Here is a 16,639-nt window from a genome sequence, read left to right as displayed (position 1 = left end):
GCTTTAGTCGGGACATCTGGAGGACCACCAGGTCACCTCCTGGACTGAGATCCGAAACCCTCCCTTCGAAGGCGGTTGGCACCCCAGTCCAGCTCACGCCCTCCCTTGCAGGGAGCCTTCTGGGGGCTGATGGTGGGGCTGGCGGTGGGGCTGAGCCGGCTGGCCTTGGACTTGGCCTACCCCGCCCCGCCCTGCGGCACCCTGGACCAGCGCCCCCGCCTGGTGAAGGACGTCCACTACCTCCATTTCGCCATCCTGCTCTGCCTGCTGACGGCCCTCGTGGTGGTGGGCATCAGCCTGGGGGCGGGACCGCCCCCCGAGTCCCAGGTGAGTGCGGGGAGGGCAGGGGCAGGGGCGCGGCGCTCCGTGCGGCTTCCACACGGCTCCCCGAATCTGGCAGGTGCGGGGGAGAAGCCTTGTGTGGACTCCCGGCCATGGGGCTTGGATGCTCGGAGCAGCTGACAAGGTCCGGGGCGTTTCCCGGGAGAACTGAGGCACCTCGTCGATGAGGGGTCGGAGGGACCTGCACCGGGCCCGGCTGAGCTCGGGTTCTCTGGCTCCGACCTGTGTCTTCTGCAGCCATTGGCTCTTTCCGATTTCCACAGATGGCAGGTTTTGTTTTAACTTTTAGGGGGAGTTGCACGGATTCATGTAAGTGTGAATGCTCACAATCGCACCCACGTGTCAGTGCTCACATGAACTTGGCCAATCCAAGATTAGCGCAGGTAGAAAATTAGCTTCCTGCTGAGCAAAGCATTCCGGTCAGCAAGCGGACGAAGAACGCGAGGTGCCTGGCCTTGGGAGGAAGCCGATCTTGCAAAATCTGTGCCTCTCTCACCCTGCCCGAGCAGGCTGGGCGGAGGCGGCATTCGACTTCCACACAGCACGGCAGTCCATAGTTCTAACATTTGACTTCTGCTTCCGGGGTGGGGGAGAAGCCCGTGCTTTCCTGTGCTAAAAACGGCCAGCGGGAAGCCACAGCGATGAGGATGTCCTGGTGCTCCTCGGTTTGACACATGGGCCGCTTTCCTTCCGTGGCTTCTTGTCAAGAAACCAGCCCAGGGCAAGATGCGTTCTCGCTCTGCCCCGCCCAGAGCAGATTCCTGAGCAAATCCCACTGCCACGTTTTCCTTGGCACCGGTGGCCCTCGGAGGCAGATCAGGGCATGCCAGGCGGCCTGGCCTCTTTGCCGAGAGAAGGGCGCTTCTGGAGTCGGGGGCTCCCAACGCCAAGGCGGGCGCCGGCTGGGCCTCTTGGTGCCGGGGAGCGGCGGTGCCGAGGAGACACCCTCAAGGCGGAGAAGCGCACCGGGTCGGGGCAGAAAAGCCCCGCTCTGCTCCACGGGCTTTCGCAGGAGCTGCCTTCTCGAAGCCGGCACTCCCCGAACGATTCGGACTTCAACTCCCATCACACGTGCTCGAAGCTTGGCCAGTGGCCAGATCCTGGGCATTGCAGGCCGGGCCGTGGAGAAAACACCCCCTTGGTATGTCTCTCCAAAGCACGGCTTGCCTTTGAGTGAGCCAGATTGTCTTCGCAGCTGCACGCTTCTTTGAGCATCAGTTCTTGAACAGCTGTTCTGCCAAGCCAGCCGTCTCCCCTGTCAATGCGTGGACCCTCGAGGGCCCTGGAGACCCCATTTTCGGGACCCAAGCAGCGCCTCCCGCGTGGTGGCACCCACCCTCTGAATGCGCCCCTGCCCGTGCTTTGAGAAATGGAACCTGCGGCCGGCTTGACTCCCCGCCGAGGATTGTCTGTTCACTCAGGCATTCCCTGAGTTGAAATCTGGTGCCCTCGTAAAGTTTTTCATTTGCTTATTTTGCTTGCTTTTCATGGTGTAGTTCACACGCACAGAGACATTTACCGCCGCCAGCCGCTCTGAGATCTTGTGATATTGGATGGTCTGTCTGTGGCTTAAATAAACCCCGGAACTTAACCGCCGGCGAGGGCCCCCCGTTCCCCACTTTCCTTTCTCGCCTTCTTTTCCACAGATCAGGGGTGTGACCTGGTGGACACGTCCTCGTCCGGAGGGGCCCCCTCCTGCGCAGCGGCCTGGGAAGGGGGGCCCGGGGGCACAGAGCGACGGTACGGCCGCTGCACAGCTTGAATGGTGCCTTTTCCAGGGCTGGAGCGAGAGGAAAGCTTGGCTCGGCTCGGAGAGGGGCAAACCCACCCGGGGACCAGCTGTGGGAACCTCAGGGGGCCGAGCTGCGGGGGCACGGCCAGGAGGGGCAGGTCCAGGGACACAAGTGAGGGGGGGAAGCACAACATTGTTGCTATTATTATTATTGTTAATAATAATAATAATAATAATAATAATAATAATAATAATTCCATAGCCAAAGCAGGGGCAACCCACGCTCTTTTGCACCAAAGCGGGAAGGAGAGAGCCAGGAAGTGGGTCATGCGCACGCCGGCACGTGGTGCTGGCCACTCGTGGGCCCACACGAGCGGCCTTGCCCAGCCCAAGCCACGGCCTTCCACGTGCGTTTTCTACCCCCCCCGCCCCCCCGCCAGTGGTGGTGCAACGGATGGGAAGGCCTGGCCGCACGGCTGCAAGGTGCAACGGGCAAAAACAACACCCCCGCCCAGCCGGCTTGCGATGCGTTAGGAGCACTCGAGGGACAGTGCGTGCCCGAAGCGTGTTTGGGGTCCCCCCCGTGCTCCGTTGGGCCAGATCGAATCCCACCCGGTCTTCCCCCATGATAGCAAAATGGATCCTCCGTCTGCGGCAGCGGGACACCTCTGGGCTGGTGGGATGGAGCGGGAGGAGGAGGCCGTCGCCTCTGTGCCCGGACCGCCAGAAGGTGGGCGCGGAGGTCGTGTCGCGGGGATCCCCTCACCCTCTCTTTTCCGGCAGATCCCCCGGAAAGATGCCCGTGGAGCTGCTCCGGCAACGGAGCGGCCTGCATCCCCTGTTTTACGGAAGCGGAAAGGCCTGCGGAGACGACGGAGTCCCCCTTCTGGGCTTGGATCTGCTGCGTGAACGCCGTAGTTCTTCTCTGTGTCAACGTCTTTTTCTGTGCTTATTTCGCTTGAAATACATCTTGTGCGGGCTTGTCCGCAAGGGCCAGAAGGTGTGTGTGTGTGTGTGTGTGGACCGGGAGCTGTATGGGATGAAGGGAGAGTGGAAGAGAACCTGGAAGGAAGAGCATTATTCAGCACCGATGTTGTTTTAAACCTGATTTCAGCCACTGATGGGCCCTTGGTGTATTCATTCAAAGAGGAAAACTTGGATTTTATAGGGTGCTTCACTGCAGACAACCTTGGCTCTTACAGCTAGCGTAGCTGGAAAATTTTCTTTTGTAACCGTAAGGAGAGAGAGAATGAAATCCTGGAAGGTTCTTTTGCAGAAAAGCACGCCGAGCAGCAAACAGCCCATAATACTCTGACCTGAACCCCATTCAGCTCACCAAAGGCTGCGCTATTTAAAAAGCACCACCGCGGATGGGAAGGACACACAAAATCCAGTACTGTTTCACTGAAACGACAACTGAGATGGAGGACAGATAGAAGATGCCTGAGCATTCCTGCTTTAAACAAGCAAGCAAACATATTTTGGTATTGGAAAATCGGAAAGCGTGTGCAGCTTGTCCTGGAGGCAGTTTTAGGCAACACAGTTAAGCCCGAGACTTTGGGGCGCTTCCGCCCCCACTCAGCAAAGCGAGCCGCCCCGGGCAAAGTGGGCCAAGAGGCCATCGCTCCGTCTCGCAGCTTTGCTGGACGAGCCCGGGACTTCGCGAGCGTCTGGAAGTGGCAGGCAGCCTGCAGAAGGCCAAGCGGCAGCTCCTGGCGTTCTCGGCTGGCCGCGGATGTTTATCCGACCGCTCCTTCCTCAGACTTGCTGCTGGTAGTGACTCCCGAAAGGAGGAAGCAAAATCACAGTTTGATATGGAGTAGGCCTGGCCCACACACATGAATCTAGAGACAGATACCTGAGTGTTTTTACAACAGAAAAAGGAGAACAGAGATTTGCTCTGGGAATCCCCCCTGCGTCACGAACGAGCCCTGTGTTCCGACATTGGAAACCACCCGGGTGTGGAAGGGGCTCGCTGGATGAGGCCGTGGCTGTGGAGTTGCAGGCACAAACGTATCTCGCTCGAATGAGCTCACCTGTCCGGGGCCAGGCAGGCCGGAAGGGCAGCCACAAGCAAACCCGCCAAACGGAGGTGCCAGCGCAGCGAGAATGCGTGCCGGCCTCTCAGCCACCCTCTTTCCGCAGGAGATGCTGGGAACTGTAATTCTGCAGGAGAGGAACCGGGGGGTTACAGGACAGCATCCTCACTAGCTACAGTGCCCAGGTTCCCCGAAGGGAAACGACGATGATTAACCTAGTCGGGCCTGGCAGGAGCAAGTTACGTTACTCCCTTGTGGAAAACCGAACGACCGGTTGACGGCCCCGGTTTCTGGAGGACCCTTGGGCAGGACACGATCCGTGGGTACCTCCCAGAACACGGCCAGCTTCTCACCGTCTTGGGCCCAGCTGCTCTTGCTGCCCCTGTTGGGTTGCCGCCTGAGCTCGGTTGGGTTGCAGCCAGGAGTCGCTCCCCTGACGCATGTTTGGGCTAATAGCGGGTCCTCGGTCTGAAAGGGTTGAAGATTATTAGAATATCAGTCCCCGTGTGAGAGCGGCCCCCCTTTTCTCTTCCTACAAAAGGTCCCAGTGGGACGGCCATTCATGGTCCATGAGCTTCTGGCCTCGTCTGGAGGGATGCTGACCGGCTGCTGTGGAAAGACCCTCCAGCTGGTTGGCGGGCACAGCCGGTCAGAGGCGCAGGGGGAAGACGTAGTTCCGGGGAAAGATGCCGGTTTTCACCCCTATCTTCCCGCTCCACCAGTTGGGGTCCGAGCAGTCCAGGATTTCCAGGACGTCCCCTCTGCAGAAGCTCAGCTGCGAGGGATTTTCGGCCGTGAAGTTGAACTGCGCTTGGACAAACTTCGGCTTCTGGGGCTGCGGGGAGAAGAGAAGGAGGTGAGGGCTGAGGGGAGGCGCCTGCTCTACCTGACTCGGGGGCTGTGGGAGTTGTAGTCCAGTGCGACTGGGGCACACCAGCTTGCGAAGGAGCACGCCGTACCGGTTTGGGGAAGGAGAGGAAGCAGCCACATACCTCCTGCATTTCTCTGTGATCCCTGAGGAACACCTGCCCCTTCTTGTCGATGGTGCTGGTCCTGTAGAAATCCACGAGCTCGTTGAGCGAATTGAACTTCTCGTCCCAGAGATGGTACTTCCCCCCCTTCTCTCGGAGGACTTTGAAGTGCAGCACTTGCTGGCCGTAGCTGCAGGAAGAAGCAAAGAATTAGCACGGAAAGAGAGAGGCTACAGGGCAGGGATGGGGGCTTTCTTAAATTGCCGCACGCATCACGGACTGAGTATGGCTTCGGACTCCGGTGGGGTGGCGTGTGCAGGGCACAATTTGTTCCTGTGCCGCACAGCCTTATCAAACCGCAGCTTGTGCTGCTTCTTTGCCAAGGAGGAGTGCAGAAATTCTGCCTTCTCTGTGCGTTGTCAGTCCTACAAGCTGCCCTGTGTTGGCCCTGATCTATTTTCAGTCTGTGGGAGAAAATGAGGCGGGCAGGTTGTGGCCCCCCCTTATGTCGGACGGGAGCCCCTTTGTGGCCCCTTCCTTCCTCTGGAATCGGGTTTCACCACCTACTTTCTGGTGATCAGAAGTCGAAGCCCGGTCTTGTTTCCTGTTTAGGAAAAGTGGGGTCCACAGGCTGCTGAATTTTGCATGGCACGGACCCAGGAAGGAGTATTCCTGGTGGCTGACAGACGATGGTGCATTAGCAGATCGGGCTGTTCCATGGAGGGGCTTTAGACAGCCTCACCTATTCCGTTCGCAGCCTTTGCCCCTGGAGAGGCCTGGAAAGTGGCTCTGGAGACGTGGTGCACCAGCATCTCGTCGGCATAACCTCAGGCAGCCAACGCTTGGCCGCTGACGCTTTCCCAGGCTGCCTCGCAGCGTGCCACGGCTAGATGGCGGTTGCCACGCAAGTCCCAACCCTGGGTGCCTCCTGACAAGCCAGGGTGCCTCCCAGGGCCTGATCCGTCAAAGGGGATTACAGCTGTCCCGCTGACGGGCGTCTCTCTGAGTGCAGAACTTCGCCTGGTGTTTGCTTGAGCAGGGGCCACAAGCTCGGGTTACTCAGGCCAAAAGCGGAGACCTTTTCACTCAAACAGGGCTGGTTTGCAGGCCCCTGTTTTTAATTGGGGGAGAAGTTGATTGCATCTTTTCTACTCACGTGGCGTGTTTGCCATGGGCTGAAAGAGCTGCAAGCTAAAATGCACAAGTTTGCGAGCAGGAGAGGGCAGAACCAGTGCCTCGGAGTCAGCTCGGTGCCCTCCAGATGCCCTTCTACACTACAAGCTGGGGGATTATGGAAACTGTCGCTCAGCACACCTGGGAGCACCCAGAAGGTTGTTTTCAGCAGTGAACCTGCAGCGACCTGAGACAGGCAGACCCCCCGCTTGTGGGAGTCGCTTGGTTTTTTGCAAGAACCCTCAAGTCCACCAAGTGGGGACAGGCCGAAGAGCGCCTCAGCACGAGGCACGCCAATTCCTGGGGCAATCCAGTTGCAGCTTACGCCCAAATAAGCATGCATTGCTTTGCAGCAGCCCCAGAATCACGTGTGCATGTCTCAGACCCATAATTTGTGTTCATTTTAGACATCAGCTTGCCGTCCTTTCACTGAAGAATCCACACCCGGTTCCCCTGCTCCTGCCAACTTCCTGTTTCAGCTGCTTCATGCAGAAGAAAACAAACAAAACGGAGCAAACCTAAACCTGCTCTATTCCTTCTTGTATTGTTCAGAAGCTGGAAGTTGGAACCCGTGTGGGTCCTGCTGTTAGTTCTTGGTGCTGCCCATAAAAGGACATTGTCCAGTTAGCCCTTCTTTTATTTACTTAAAATATTTTCTTTCGTTGAGAAAAGGGGTGGAAGAAGCCATAGAGAAACACAGGAAGGTTGCAAATGGAAGATGAACAAAACTGGACAACCCCAGCTTTGAACAAAATAGAAATCTCTAATTCTTAATAGAAATTTAGCCATTTTGTTTCTGGTTTGTTTAAATACAAACATTAGAGTCTTCAGACCTTCCACCACTTGTCCTGGCCTCAGAGAGCTTGGGATATTGGGCAGTATAGAAATAAGATAAATAAGAATATTGCTGGTGCATAACCTGGCCCGTCTTGGAAGCTTGGAAGAGCTTCTCTAGTAACTTGTTTTTCTGAACAGCTTCCAGCCACACATGACCCTGATGTTCACGTGAGGCCTTAATGAAAGCTCTCCTGCCCGGGTTCATCTCCAGCCCTCGCTTGTGCAAGCCAACCGCACGGGTGGGTGCCTGGGCCGGTAGGGACACGATGCAGCGCGCCTGACGTCAGCTGCCCGCGTCAAGTGGCGGCTTGCATGTGGGATCGAGCCACGGCAGAGCAGGCATCGTCAGGAGAACGCTCGTTATGTTTGCACGGCTTCAGCCCCGTGGCAAATGGCGGGAAGGTGGCCCTGTGGTTTGAGGAATTTATGCCTGGGGTTATCATGAATTTATAGACAGCCGGCTATGAAGCAGCGGATCTTCCTCGCTGCCTCCGATCGCCCGTTCCGTGCTTTGCAGCTGCTGCAGAGCAGCCCCGCGGAAAAGCTATTTGCCAGCCCTGTTTGAAGGGGCTCCCCAAAGTCAAAGCATGAACAGCTCGGAGTTGAACCGCCCTCCAGTCCAGCCCTAGCTTCCTTATGGCGGGTGGCGTAACAGGGAGCATGCCGGATGCCCTCCGCATCTCCTGCTCTCTGGGTGGTCCCTTGGCGGAGAGCAAGGCTCTGGCCCCACGGCGGCGCGTGAAGGCGCCGCAACATCTGCCTGCTAGGTGTTGAGAGACGAGGACGCCAGTCAAAATGAGGCGGCACGATGGGGAAGAGCCCGCTCGGGCCTGCAGACGGCCCTCTGCCCCGGCTCCACCCGAAGGCTCTTCCTCCGGCCGCCCGATGGGTCCCGGCCAGCGGAGGCCATTCAGCAGATGCTGCTCCAGCCTGCCGGGCTGGCAGGAGGGTCTCGGAGCAGCACGTCGGGAACACCCGCTTGCGGGAGGCTGCAGAAGACATGCAGATGCTGAGCACATCTGCACATCGCCCTGCGGAAGACTTCCAGCCTGCCCTCGGCTTCCCCCATGTGGAGCCCAGCGAGTCCTCTCTGTTCAGCCAGCGGCTTTTGTCTGAACTGGGGGGGCAGGTGACGAGGCTGCAGGAGCAGACGGGCAGCAACTTGGCCTGGGAGGGCTCTCCAATCCGCCGTGCTTTGTAATTTTGCAAAGATTTTTGCAAAGCACAACTGGCACGAGCTAAAGCAGAAAGGAAAACGCACCCCTTCGGCAGCTGCCTTGCCCCGCAGGGGAAAACTCCATCCCCATTGCCGCAAACTTGTTGGGAACAAACCGGCAGAGCTCCAAACCGGGCTGCCTCCCTTGGAACAAGAGCCAGAATGACAAACCGCTGTTTCCCATCCCAGGAGAGTGACGTCTGCCTTCTAATATCCCCGTTTGAACCATGGTGGCTGGGTGGAGAACATGCCAGGGCTGGTCCGGCCGGCCGGCTCCGTGCCGCCGACTTGCTTCTACGAAGCCGAGGGTGGGCTGCTTGGCTCAGCTCGCAAAGACACCGTTCCCTTCCATGAGGAATCTGGAAACGGAGATTTAATTGGTCTGTTCCCTCTGAAGAGGCTGGAAGTGGGGGCAGGGGGGAAACCCTGAGGCATCTAGCCGGCCTGTTTATATTAACAATAATAATTAAGAAAAACGGATAATTATGAATAAGCGTTTGACTCGGGGATCCCAGGCACAACCCAAAGCACTTTGGACCCCGAGTCCGAAAAGAAATGGGACAAAAAGCACCCGGCTTCTTATGGCACCCCAGAGTGGGCCGTTTCCACCTGTGCAATGGCAGGATTGTGCTCAAAATGGCCCTGGAAGCTGGAGAAGGCCTCTCTCTCCTGGCTGAGGAGATCTTGGGACTGTCTTCCCCAACCTGGTGCCCCCCAGAGCCACGGAACTGCAGCCCTCACTGCAGGGCTAGTTTTCTTCCAGAGAGCTGCAGCCACAGCCCCTCGCTCTGGAGCACGAGTCTCATCCGGATCAGGGCCCTGCGGGCGGGGGCTTCTTTGCTCCAGATTGCCGCCTGCTATTTCGCCATGTGATGCGAAAGGCGCTTTTGGCAGCCAGTGGCCCGTCGGCACGGACGGAGCTCCCGCGCACGGCTGGATTCCGGCAGAAAAGCATGGAGCGCCTGGCGTCTTCAGGATCGCTGGACTGCAACTCCCAGAATTCCGAGGATAATGGGTGTCGCAGTCCAACCCTTCACGAGGGCCTCTGGTTGGGAGGGAGGGTTCATCCTTCAGCTGACACTGAGAAGAAGCGTGCCAGCCGAAGCCCTCCGCCTCCGGTTCAAGACTTGCCGTGGGTCAGAGCTCAGGGCTTTTCTTCGGCAGCCTGTGCTTGGAGCGCAGATGAAGTGGGAAGCCCCCCCCCCCCCCCCAGCAATTGCACCGTTAGGAACGTGCGTCTTTAAGAAGCTGCTTTCTCTCTTTTGACGTGACTCCAGTTGTCAAATGGCTTTTGCCAAGGTAAATACACGTGGGTTGCGGGAGAAACTGAACCTGGTGTGAGCATGGCGGGAGAGCAGGCAGAGCCTCTCCCGGCCCCCCCCCCCCCCCCACGCCCCAGCAGCAAATACCTTGCTGACAAGAGGTTCTCCATACCCTTCCTCTTGCCCTTTGCACGCAGCACGGAGCTGTCCCACGGAGGTGGGTCGAGACCCATTCTCCCCGGCAGGCGAAGGCAGGACGTGCTCCAAAGGAGCCAAGCTCAGGGCACCGAGGTTCCATTTGGATGCCAGGAAGCACTTCCTGACAGTCGGGACCCCGAGGGTGTGGAATGGGCTTCCATGGGAGGTTGTTGAGGCCCCATCGGTGCGGGTGTTCAAGGACAGGCTGGACATGCACATGGGAGGCATGTCGTGCGCAGAGCCGGCTGGAGCCGGGGGTCAGACTAGATGGCCCGGGAGACCCCTTCTGACTTGCTCTGTTTCTCTGTTTCCTTCCAGAGTTGGCGGGGCCGGTTCAACCCACGTGGCTGGGAGAAGCTGCCGAGAAGCATCTCCCAGGTCGGTAGCTGAATCTCTTCCGTGGCTTTTCAGCAGGTGTGAGGAGAGCGAATAGGCGCTCCCTCCAGGTCGGCCCCTGAGGCCGAGGAGCCCGGGCAGGAGACGCGGGGCTGGCAGAGCGAAGGCGAGCTCCCCTCCCGGCCTCCCCCCGCTCGGGCTGCTCTCCGCATGGGTTGTCCTTGGCATGGGGGGCTCGGCGCGGCGGAGGATTCGTCCCAGCAGGAAGATGGGTCTGAACCTGAACGTGGGCCGCGCCTGGCCCTCCGGGCTGAGCGTGGCACCACGGAGGCCGTCGTGGCGGCCTCGGGGGCGCTGCGGAGGCACGGTGCCGTGCCCAGGGATCTGGCAAGCTGCTGGGGTGGGCCGGCCACGCTGGCCCCGGCCCCGCTGACTGGGGGCGTGGGAGCTGTAGTCCGACGCACCCGGAGGTCCCAGCTCCAAGGAGCCCGGCTGCGTTCGTAGCCTCTGATCTCACGCAGAGGTCTCCGGGCAGGGCGTGGGCTCGGTGGCTGAGAGCCTTCCTGGCCACAAGGTGGCTCTGGGCCCTTTCCCATTAGGGAGAGCAGGAGCAGGGGGGTGGTCACAAAGCTTGCCCACCACGCGGGGAGCTTCCCTGGTGACGCTCGGCTAGTCACTGCCTGGAGCCACCTGTCTGATGCCTTCCAAAATCTGGCACGGAATCGCCCTGTTGTGTGTACCTGCCGCCGGGGGCAGAAATGAAACGGCCGGGCATCAAACCCGTTCGGAGGGATTTCGGAGGCTGGGCGCCTTCGCGTGGGTGCCTGCTCTCGCCACGTTTTGGAACGACTGGTCTGGGGAGCACCAAAGAAGCTTTGCGCTGTCCGTCACCCGCTCGGCACTCGGGATCCTGTTTCGAACCCTCTGGCGGGGCCGAGAAATTCGTAAGGCAGCCCAGCGAACAGGAGAGCTGCGGCGGCAGGTTCAGGAGCGGGGTCGGTCCCACACGGCTTTGGGGACAGCGGAAGGCTCTTTCTCCCCGCGCGTGATGCACTGGTGTGGATCGGTAGGGCCTTCGGTGCGAGGCGGAAAGGGAAGTTTCGTCATGTGAGAATGGATTAACGGCACTGGACCTTTGCACCCCTCCTTCCCACAAGAGGACGGGGAGCGATCGCAGATGCCATCCTCGTCGCAGCGCGGTGCCCGTCCGAGCAGCCCGCTCTGCTCTGCAGCTGCCAGGGGAGCTCTGAGCGGTGGCCCCCAAGGAAACCCCCGCCTCGCAGACCGGTCCTGGCCGCTTTCCCTCGGACGGCTGACCACGGATGGCCGAGCCACACTGTAGGATGCTTCCCAAGGCGCCCGACACCGCAGGTGGGGACGATGCTGGAGAAGCCTGTGGCTAAACGCAGGAGGAACTGGGAATTCCGGGCTGGGCCGAATCGAGGTGAGGAGGCTTTCTAATCCACTGCATCTGCTTGAGCCCATGTTCCACTGCACCACCAGAGCAGAACGCAGTATCCTGCGCCCGGCATCCTCCTCTAGCTGCGTAACTGCAAACCGCTCGCGAGCTTTCTGGTGTGCAGAAGGCGCCTCCTGCTGCTCCCAAGGACAGAAAACGGCAGCACTTTTCCTCCTATCCCATAAAGTACCCCCGGGAAAAGAGTTCTTTTTAAAAAGCTATTATATTCTATACCACCCCGATAGCTAAAGAGCTTCGGGTGGGGGGCCCGTCTGATTTCTTTTCACAGACGCTTCGGCCCCCTTGAGAATGTCACCGATGGCTCAGAACAGCGAGAGCTGATGCACCATTTTTTCATCCACGCAATTGTCATGTTCCCAAGTCACTCTATTTAATATTTGGATTAATATTAATCCAAAACGCACTTTTGGAGGCAGGCCCTCACAAGACGGTACATAGGAAAATCCAATCCAATGCATATGATTGACCCAGATAATATTTAAAGACACGCACACACACAGCCGGAAGACAAATAAAGGCAAGCAGTCGGGGTTACCATCCTGTGCATGTTCCGGCAGAAACATGTCCTACAGTTCCCAGCATGCCCCAGCCTCTGTTTCTGTTGCATGTTTGTATATACACATGCACAGGATTGTGTTGGCAATCACACAGAACGGGCGACTGCCGAGCCTGACTTACTTCACAGAGATGGAGAAGTCTCCCGGGCTGCTCTCGCTCACCCTGATGAGAAAAGCTCCCCGGAACTGCTGCTGTAAGAGCGACTTCTCGGCTGCTTGCCTGGAGATTTTGCCGCAGTACCACCTGGACGGGAGAGCCAGAGGGCAGAATCAGTGGCGGGAAAGCTCCAGGGTTCATGCCTCCGGGCCCGCTTCGGTCCGCTTCCGGGCCTCTGCCCAGCTCGGTTGGCAGGCAAAGCTTTTCTTTTTTAAAATTTTATTTTCTTAACGTAAGTATGCAAAAAGGAATATGCAACAGAGCAAACTGAAACAAGCAAAGCTGAAATGAGCAGAGCTGCCAAGGGAGTCCTGTGCAAATACATCCTATATGTTCAGCCCCCCAAATCTGCTTTGGATCTTCTCCTCTTTCAACACTCTAAGAGAGGTCAACAAAAAAGAAATCACTGATCTACACGACAACCAATCTTCCAATCCCTTCAAATCATCTACTGCTTTTTTTTCTTTTCCAAACTCTGCTCAGATCCTGCACGAGGATGAGATGCTAGCAAAGCTGTCCAGGCGTGGGAAGAGGCATTAGAATCCAGGGATGCAAGAGGGGCAGTGTGGTGTAGTGGTTAAGAGCATGGGACTGGGACTCAGACGATCCGGGTTTGAGTCCCTGCTCAGCCATGGAGCCCACTGGGTGACTTTGGGCCAGTCACAGACTCTCAGCCCAACCTACCTCACAGGGTTGTTGTTGTGGGGATAAGATGGAGGAGGAGATGTAAGCTGCCTTGAGCCCTTTGTAGGAAAAAGGCAGGATATCAATCGGAAAATAAAACAAAACATAAATGTTGGATCGCACCAAACGGGTTGTGTGAGTGACTGGAAGCAGGGGTGTCTAAACTGGGGGGCTTACACCACGGGGGTCCTCTGAGGGGCTTTTCGGGTGTCCCTCTTCGGCCTCCCTCCCTGTTGTCCTCCGCCACCCCCTGCTTCGCAACTGCTTCTGTGCTGTTCACACGCGCCTGCCCTGGGGAAGGACCGAGCACGCGCCGTCTGGCGTCCTCACCCGCTCGAATTATGGCCCTGCTGCGGCTGCAGGAAGGAACCGGGCTCTGCTCCTGCCGCTGGATGCAGAATGCCCTCGAAGCAGAGCTGTGTTGTAGGAAAGGCCCGTGCTTTTTAAGAGTGGGAATAAGAACGTGCGCCCTTCCGGCTGGCCACCCCGATCTCCTTAGACGCCTTGCAGAATAAGGAGAGTGCTTGGTGGGCCTGTGTCCGGGCTCCGGTGCCCGTTCCGTGCTTCCCACACCCTGCCCCTTTCCAGGTGGGCCCTTGGGATGCCCCCGGCTGCAGAGCCCCAAGGACTGGCCCCGGGGTGGGGGGGGGTGTCGCGGCCTGGCATTCAGCAAAAGCTACTCACGGGTGGGGCTTCATTTTGATGTAATTCTTGGGGACAAATCCTTCCGTGCCAAACAGCTCTGCTTTGTACCAGTTCAGGTCATCTTCCATGTTCAGGATCTGCAGGTACAGGAGGAGGAAAGGGGCTGGTTAGAGGCTGGTCCAGAGAGCAGGGCCACTTTGGGGAGGCGATTCCTGGCGGGCAGCTGGAACCCTGGCCTTGAAGGAGCCAAGAGGAAAAGTTCGTTTTCTCTTTTCTTTTGGTGACTGCACGGCCCTTTCAGAGGCCACACAATCAGAGGCTACAGTCGGGGTCCCACCTGGCTTTCTGGACCTGACCTGCTTTACAAAATTGCAGATGTGTGCAAATCACTTGAAGTACTTTGCATAAGCACTCTATAAATATAAATTCTTCTTCTTTACACGTAAAGACATCCCTCTAAGACGGAACTCAGTGGCTTCGGGCTGACAGAACGGGGGCTGTGGAAGAGCAAGAGGGAGGTATTGGTGTCTGGTAATCAAGCCCGAGGTGTGGAAGGGTCTGGAAATGCATCAGAATGCTTATAGCTTGCTCTCAACGGTCCATTCACACACACACTCAAACAGCCTGGTAGTTTTCCCTTGTGTTTTCAAGGGCAGTTCAGGGTGCAGAAAGCAGGGGTCACATTTTTCACAGCGCAAAGAAGGCCACGCACTGTTCTCACCTGTCGTTTCGGCAGACTTTGCTGTTGCTAAAGGCAGAGGAGCAGGGCTGAGGAAGATCTTGGCAACGCTTTGCCCTGCACACACTTGCCCAGAAGAGGACATGCTGTGGCCAGAACCCAGCAAACAAACCGTGGTGAACAACCCACAGTTGATCCATGAGCAAACCATGGGTTCTCTTCATGGGTTGGTGAACAGACCATGGTTTGTTGGTGCTGCTGGACAGCAGGAACGCAACCCATGCTCAGCCACGGGGTGTGGGGCATCCTTGGGCCTCAGCCCAGTCAGCCAGTGCTCGCCAGCAAACCCCTCGGGGGCAGCTTGCTCTTGAACTCGGGGGCAGTTTAGGTTCCTGAAAGCCTTGCCAAAGTTTAAGCCCTGCACAAGCTTGGCTTCTGGTTGGGCCGCTAGAACGGGTTGGTCCAAATGCGCGGTTCCCGCCGCCCGTGCGTTCGGCCTCTCCCTGTGGGCGAAGCTGGCGCGGCCGCCGTGGCACGTGCCCATGCTCTGAAATTTGCCATGACGCCACCGGCCCCTCGACACGGCAGGTGCCCCACTCGCCTTCCGGCAGAGCTCGCCAGCCATGCGTGAGAAGCTGTTCTCTTGCCTCTGAAAACAGGATCTGAGAGCCCGCTGGGGACACCCTGTGCTTCAAGGTTCCGTGCTCTGGAGGGGAGTCCAGCCGGTGGGCGGCCGGCACTTGGCATGAGCCGCGGACCGAATCGGGAGGAAACGCGGCGGTGCCCCCTCGCCGCGCCAGCCCAGGCCTGCGTGCCCCCCGGCCCCGCGTTTCCCAGGCCGCTCTGCAGTGAATCCTGGCCGGAGGAGCAGGGGGACGGGGCCAGGGACCTTCTGCCTGCGGGGACGGCCTCTCGCGGTTCCTGCTTCCACCTTTCGGGGCTCATAGTCACGCAATGAGTTCGCTTGAAAAAAGCTGCAAGTGCTTTCAGCCTTTTTAGTTTGGAGCTCATGTCGTGAGCGGAGCCGGCTGGAGCCGGGGTCAGACTAGATGGCCGGGAGGCCCCTTCTGACTCGCTCTCTTTCTGTTTTCCAGGACGCTTAGGTGCTGGCTGCGAACATCCATCCATCCATCCAGCTGTTAGAGAGGGCAGGGCTCTCCCTGAGGCACTGTCCAGCTCAGGACGAGGCCTTTAAAGAGGAAAGCAAAGATCACGCCCTGGATCCTGCAAGCAAAGATTTGGGGTTCTGCGCACATTCATTTCCTGTTTCTCTACTGCTTAATCGCCAAGGTACTTTGAGCAGTTTGCAAAGATTAAAACCTTAAAATACATTATGAAACTCATAGATGTACAAACATGAAACACGGAGACAATCATAATTTTCTATCTGCCACATATGCATGGCACGGACGAGTCAGACTACAGTTCCCATCAACCCCTGATTGGGAAAGGCTGCCCCAGAGAATTGCGGGGATGCCTGTGGGCCTGGATTCTGGAGAACGGAGAAGGAGATCAGCCACTGGGTGCCTCTCTCTGAGGCTCTCTCATGGCCGGTTCTTTCTTTTCTATCTTGTCCAACGCGCAAGTTTCTAGTTCTTAGTGCTGAGAACAAATGCCAGAGCGGAGGAAGATTGCAGCCCTCAAGGGGGGGGGGGGCACAGGTGTGCAAAGACAGCACCTTTGGCTCGCCAGGTGAAGCGAAAGCGGGGTGACTCACGCCTGGCCGGCCTTTTTGCCCGGGGGGGCTGGCTGGCTGGCTGGCTGGCTGGCTGAGGCCAACTAGATGCTCTGTTATTTTAGAAAGAGAGGGAGCGGACCACCGTGGTTTTGGTGGGGGAAATGAAACATTGGACTGGGACCCAGGAGATCCGGGTTCGAGACCTGCTTGGCCGCAATGCTCTGGGCCAGCGGTGGCCTCTCGGCCTCGCCTACCTCACAGGGTTGTTGTCGTGGGGATCAGATGGAGAAGAGGAGGATTTTGCCTGGGGTTCCTTGCAAGGGAAAAGTCAGGGTATAAACATAATAAAGAAACCACTGCCCAGAGGGTGTGCGGCCCCCCCGGCGGTGGGTTTCCCGGCCCGAGTTGCCGACGGCAGTACCTTCAGCGTGTCCCCCTTCTTGAACGCCAGCTCGTCCCTTTCGTCGGCCTGGAAGTTGTACAGGGCCACGGCCTCCATCCTCGTGCCGGCCACGGGGCCACGGGGCCCCCGTGGAAGCGTCCCTGCCCGGGGCCACCGGCCGCCTGCAGCCGGGGGTCGGTGGCGTCTGGAGCCGGGGAGGCGCCTCTCTCGACGTGGGCTGGGTCCGAATGGCTCGCCTCGCAGAGACCCT

The 16,639-nt window shown here is 58.3% G+C and overlaps 2 protein-coding genes across 6 annotated transcripts in view; one reads left to right on the top strand and one right to left on the bottom strand.

The window, feature by feature from the left end:
* Positions 1-3,073, top strand: part of LOC123024924 (phosphoribosyl pyrophosphate synthase-associated protein 2) — a 71,133-nt gene extending 68,060 nt beyond the window's left edge. For all 5 annotated transcript variants that reach the window (XM_044433159.1, XM_044433161.1, XM_044433158.1 and 2 more), the window contains 3 exons: positions 112-327; positions 1,989-2,082; positions 2,858-3,073. In XM_044433159.1, the coding sequence (XP_044289094.1) occupies positions 112-327; positions 1,989-2,082; positions 2,858-3,036 (489 nt within the window). In that variant the 3' untranslated portion in view covers positions 3,037-3,073. The remainder of the gene's footprint in view (positions 1-111; positions 328-1,988; positions 2,083-2,857) is intronic.
* A 213-nt stretch (positions 3,074-3,286) lies between these two features.
* Positions 3,287-16,509, bottom strand: LOC123024927 (GRB2 related adaptor protein). Its single transcript, XM_044433168.1, has 5 exons — positions 16,408-16,509; positions 13,669-13,766; positions 12,265-12,387; positions 5,106-5,274; positions 3,287-4,948 (listed from the first exon to the last, which is right to left on the bottom strand). The coding sequence occupies exons 1-5, from the start codon at positions 16,483-16,485 to the stop codon at positions 4,763-4,765; spliced, it is 654 nt and encodes a 217-aa protein (XP_044289103.1). The 5' UTR covers positions 16,486-16,509; the 3' UTR covers positions 3,287-4,762.
* Positions 16,510-16,639: the final 130 nt, after the last annotated feature.

The sequence above is a fragment of the Varanus komodoensis genome, unplaced genomic scaffold, assembly GCF_004798865.1.
Source record: "Varanus komodoensis strain SLA01 unplaced genomic scaffold, ASM479886v1 scaffold26, whole genome shotgun sequence".
NCBI lineage: Eukaryota > Metazoa > Chordata > Lepidosauria > Squamata > Varanidae > Varanus > Varanus komodoensis.
This window is presented reverse-complemented; position numbering and strand designations above follow the sequence as displayed.

Excerpts from the sequence above, each read along its gene's own strand:
- LOC123024927 (XM_044433168.1), bottom strand. The coding sequence starts at position 16,485 with ATGGAGGCCGTGGCCCTGTACAACTTCCAGGCCGACGAAAGGGACGAG. Across the intron at positions 5,275-12,264 it reads GACTTCTCCATCTCTGTGAA|CTACGGCCAGCAAGTGCTGC; the intron begins GTAAGTCAGGCT and ends TTCTTCCTGCAG. Across the intron at positions 4,949-5,105 it reads ATCACAGAGAAATGCAGGAG|CCCCAGAAGCCGAAGTTTGT; the intron begins GTATGTGGCTGC and ends TTCTCCCCGCAG.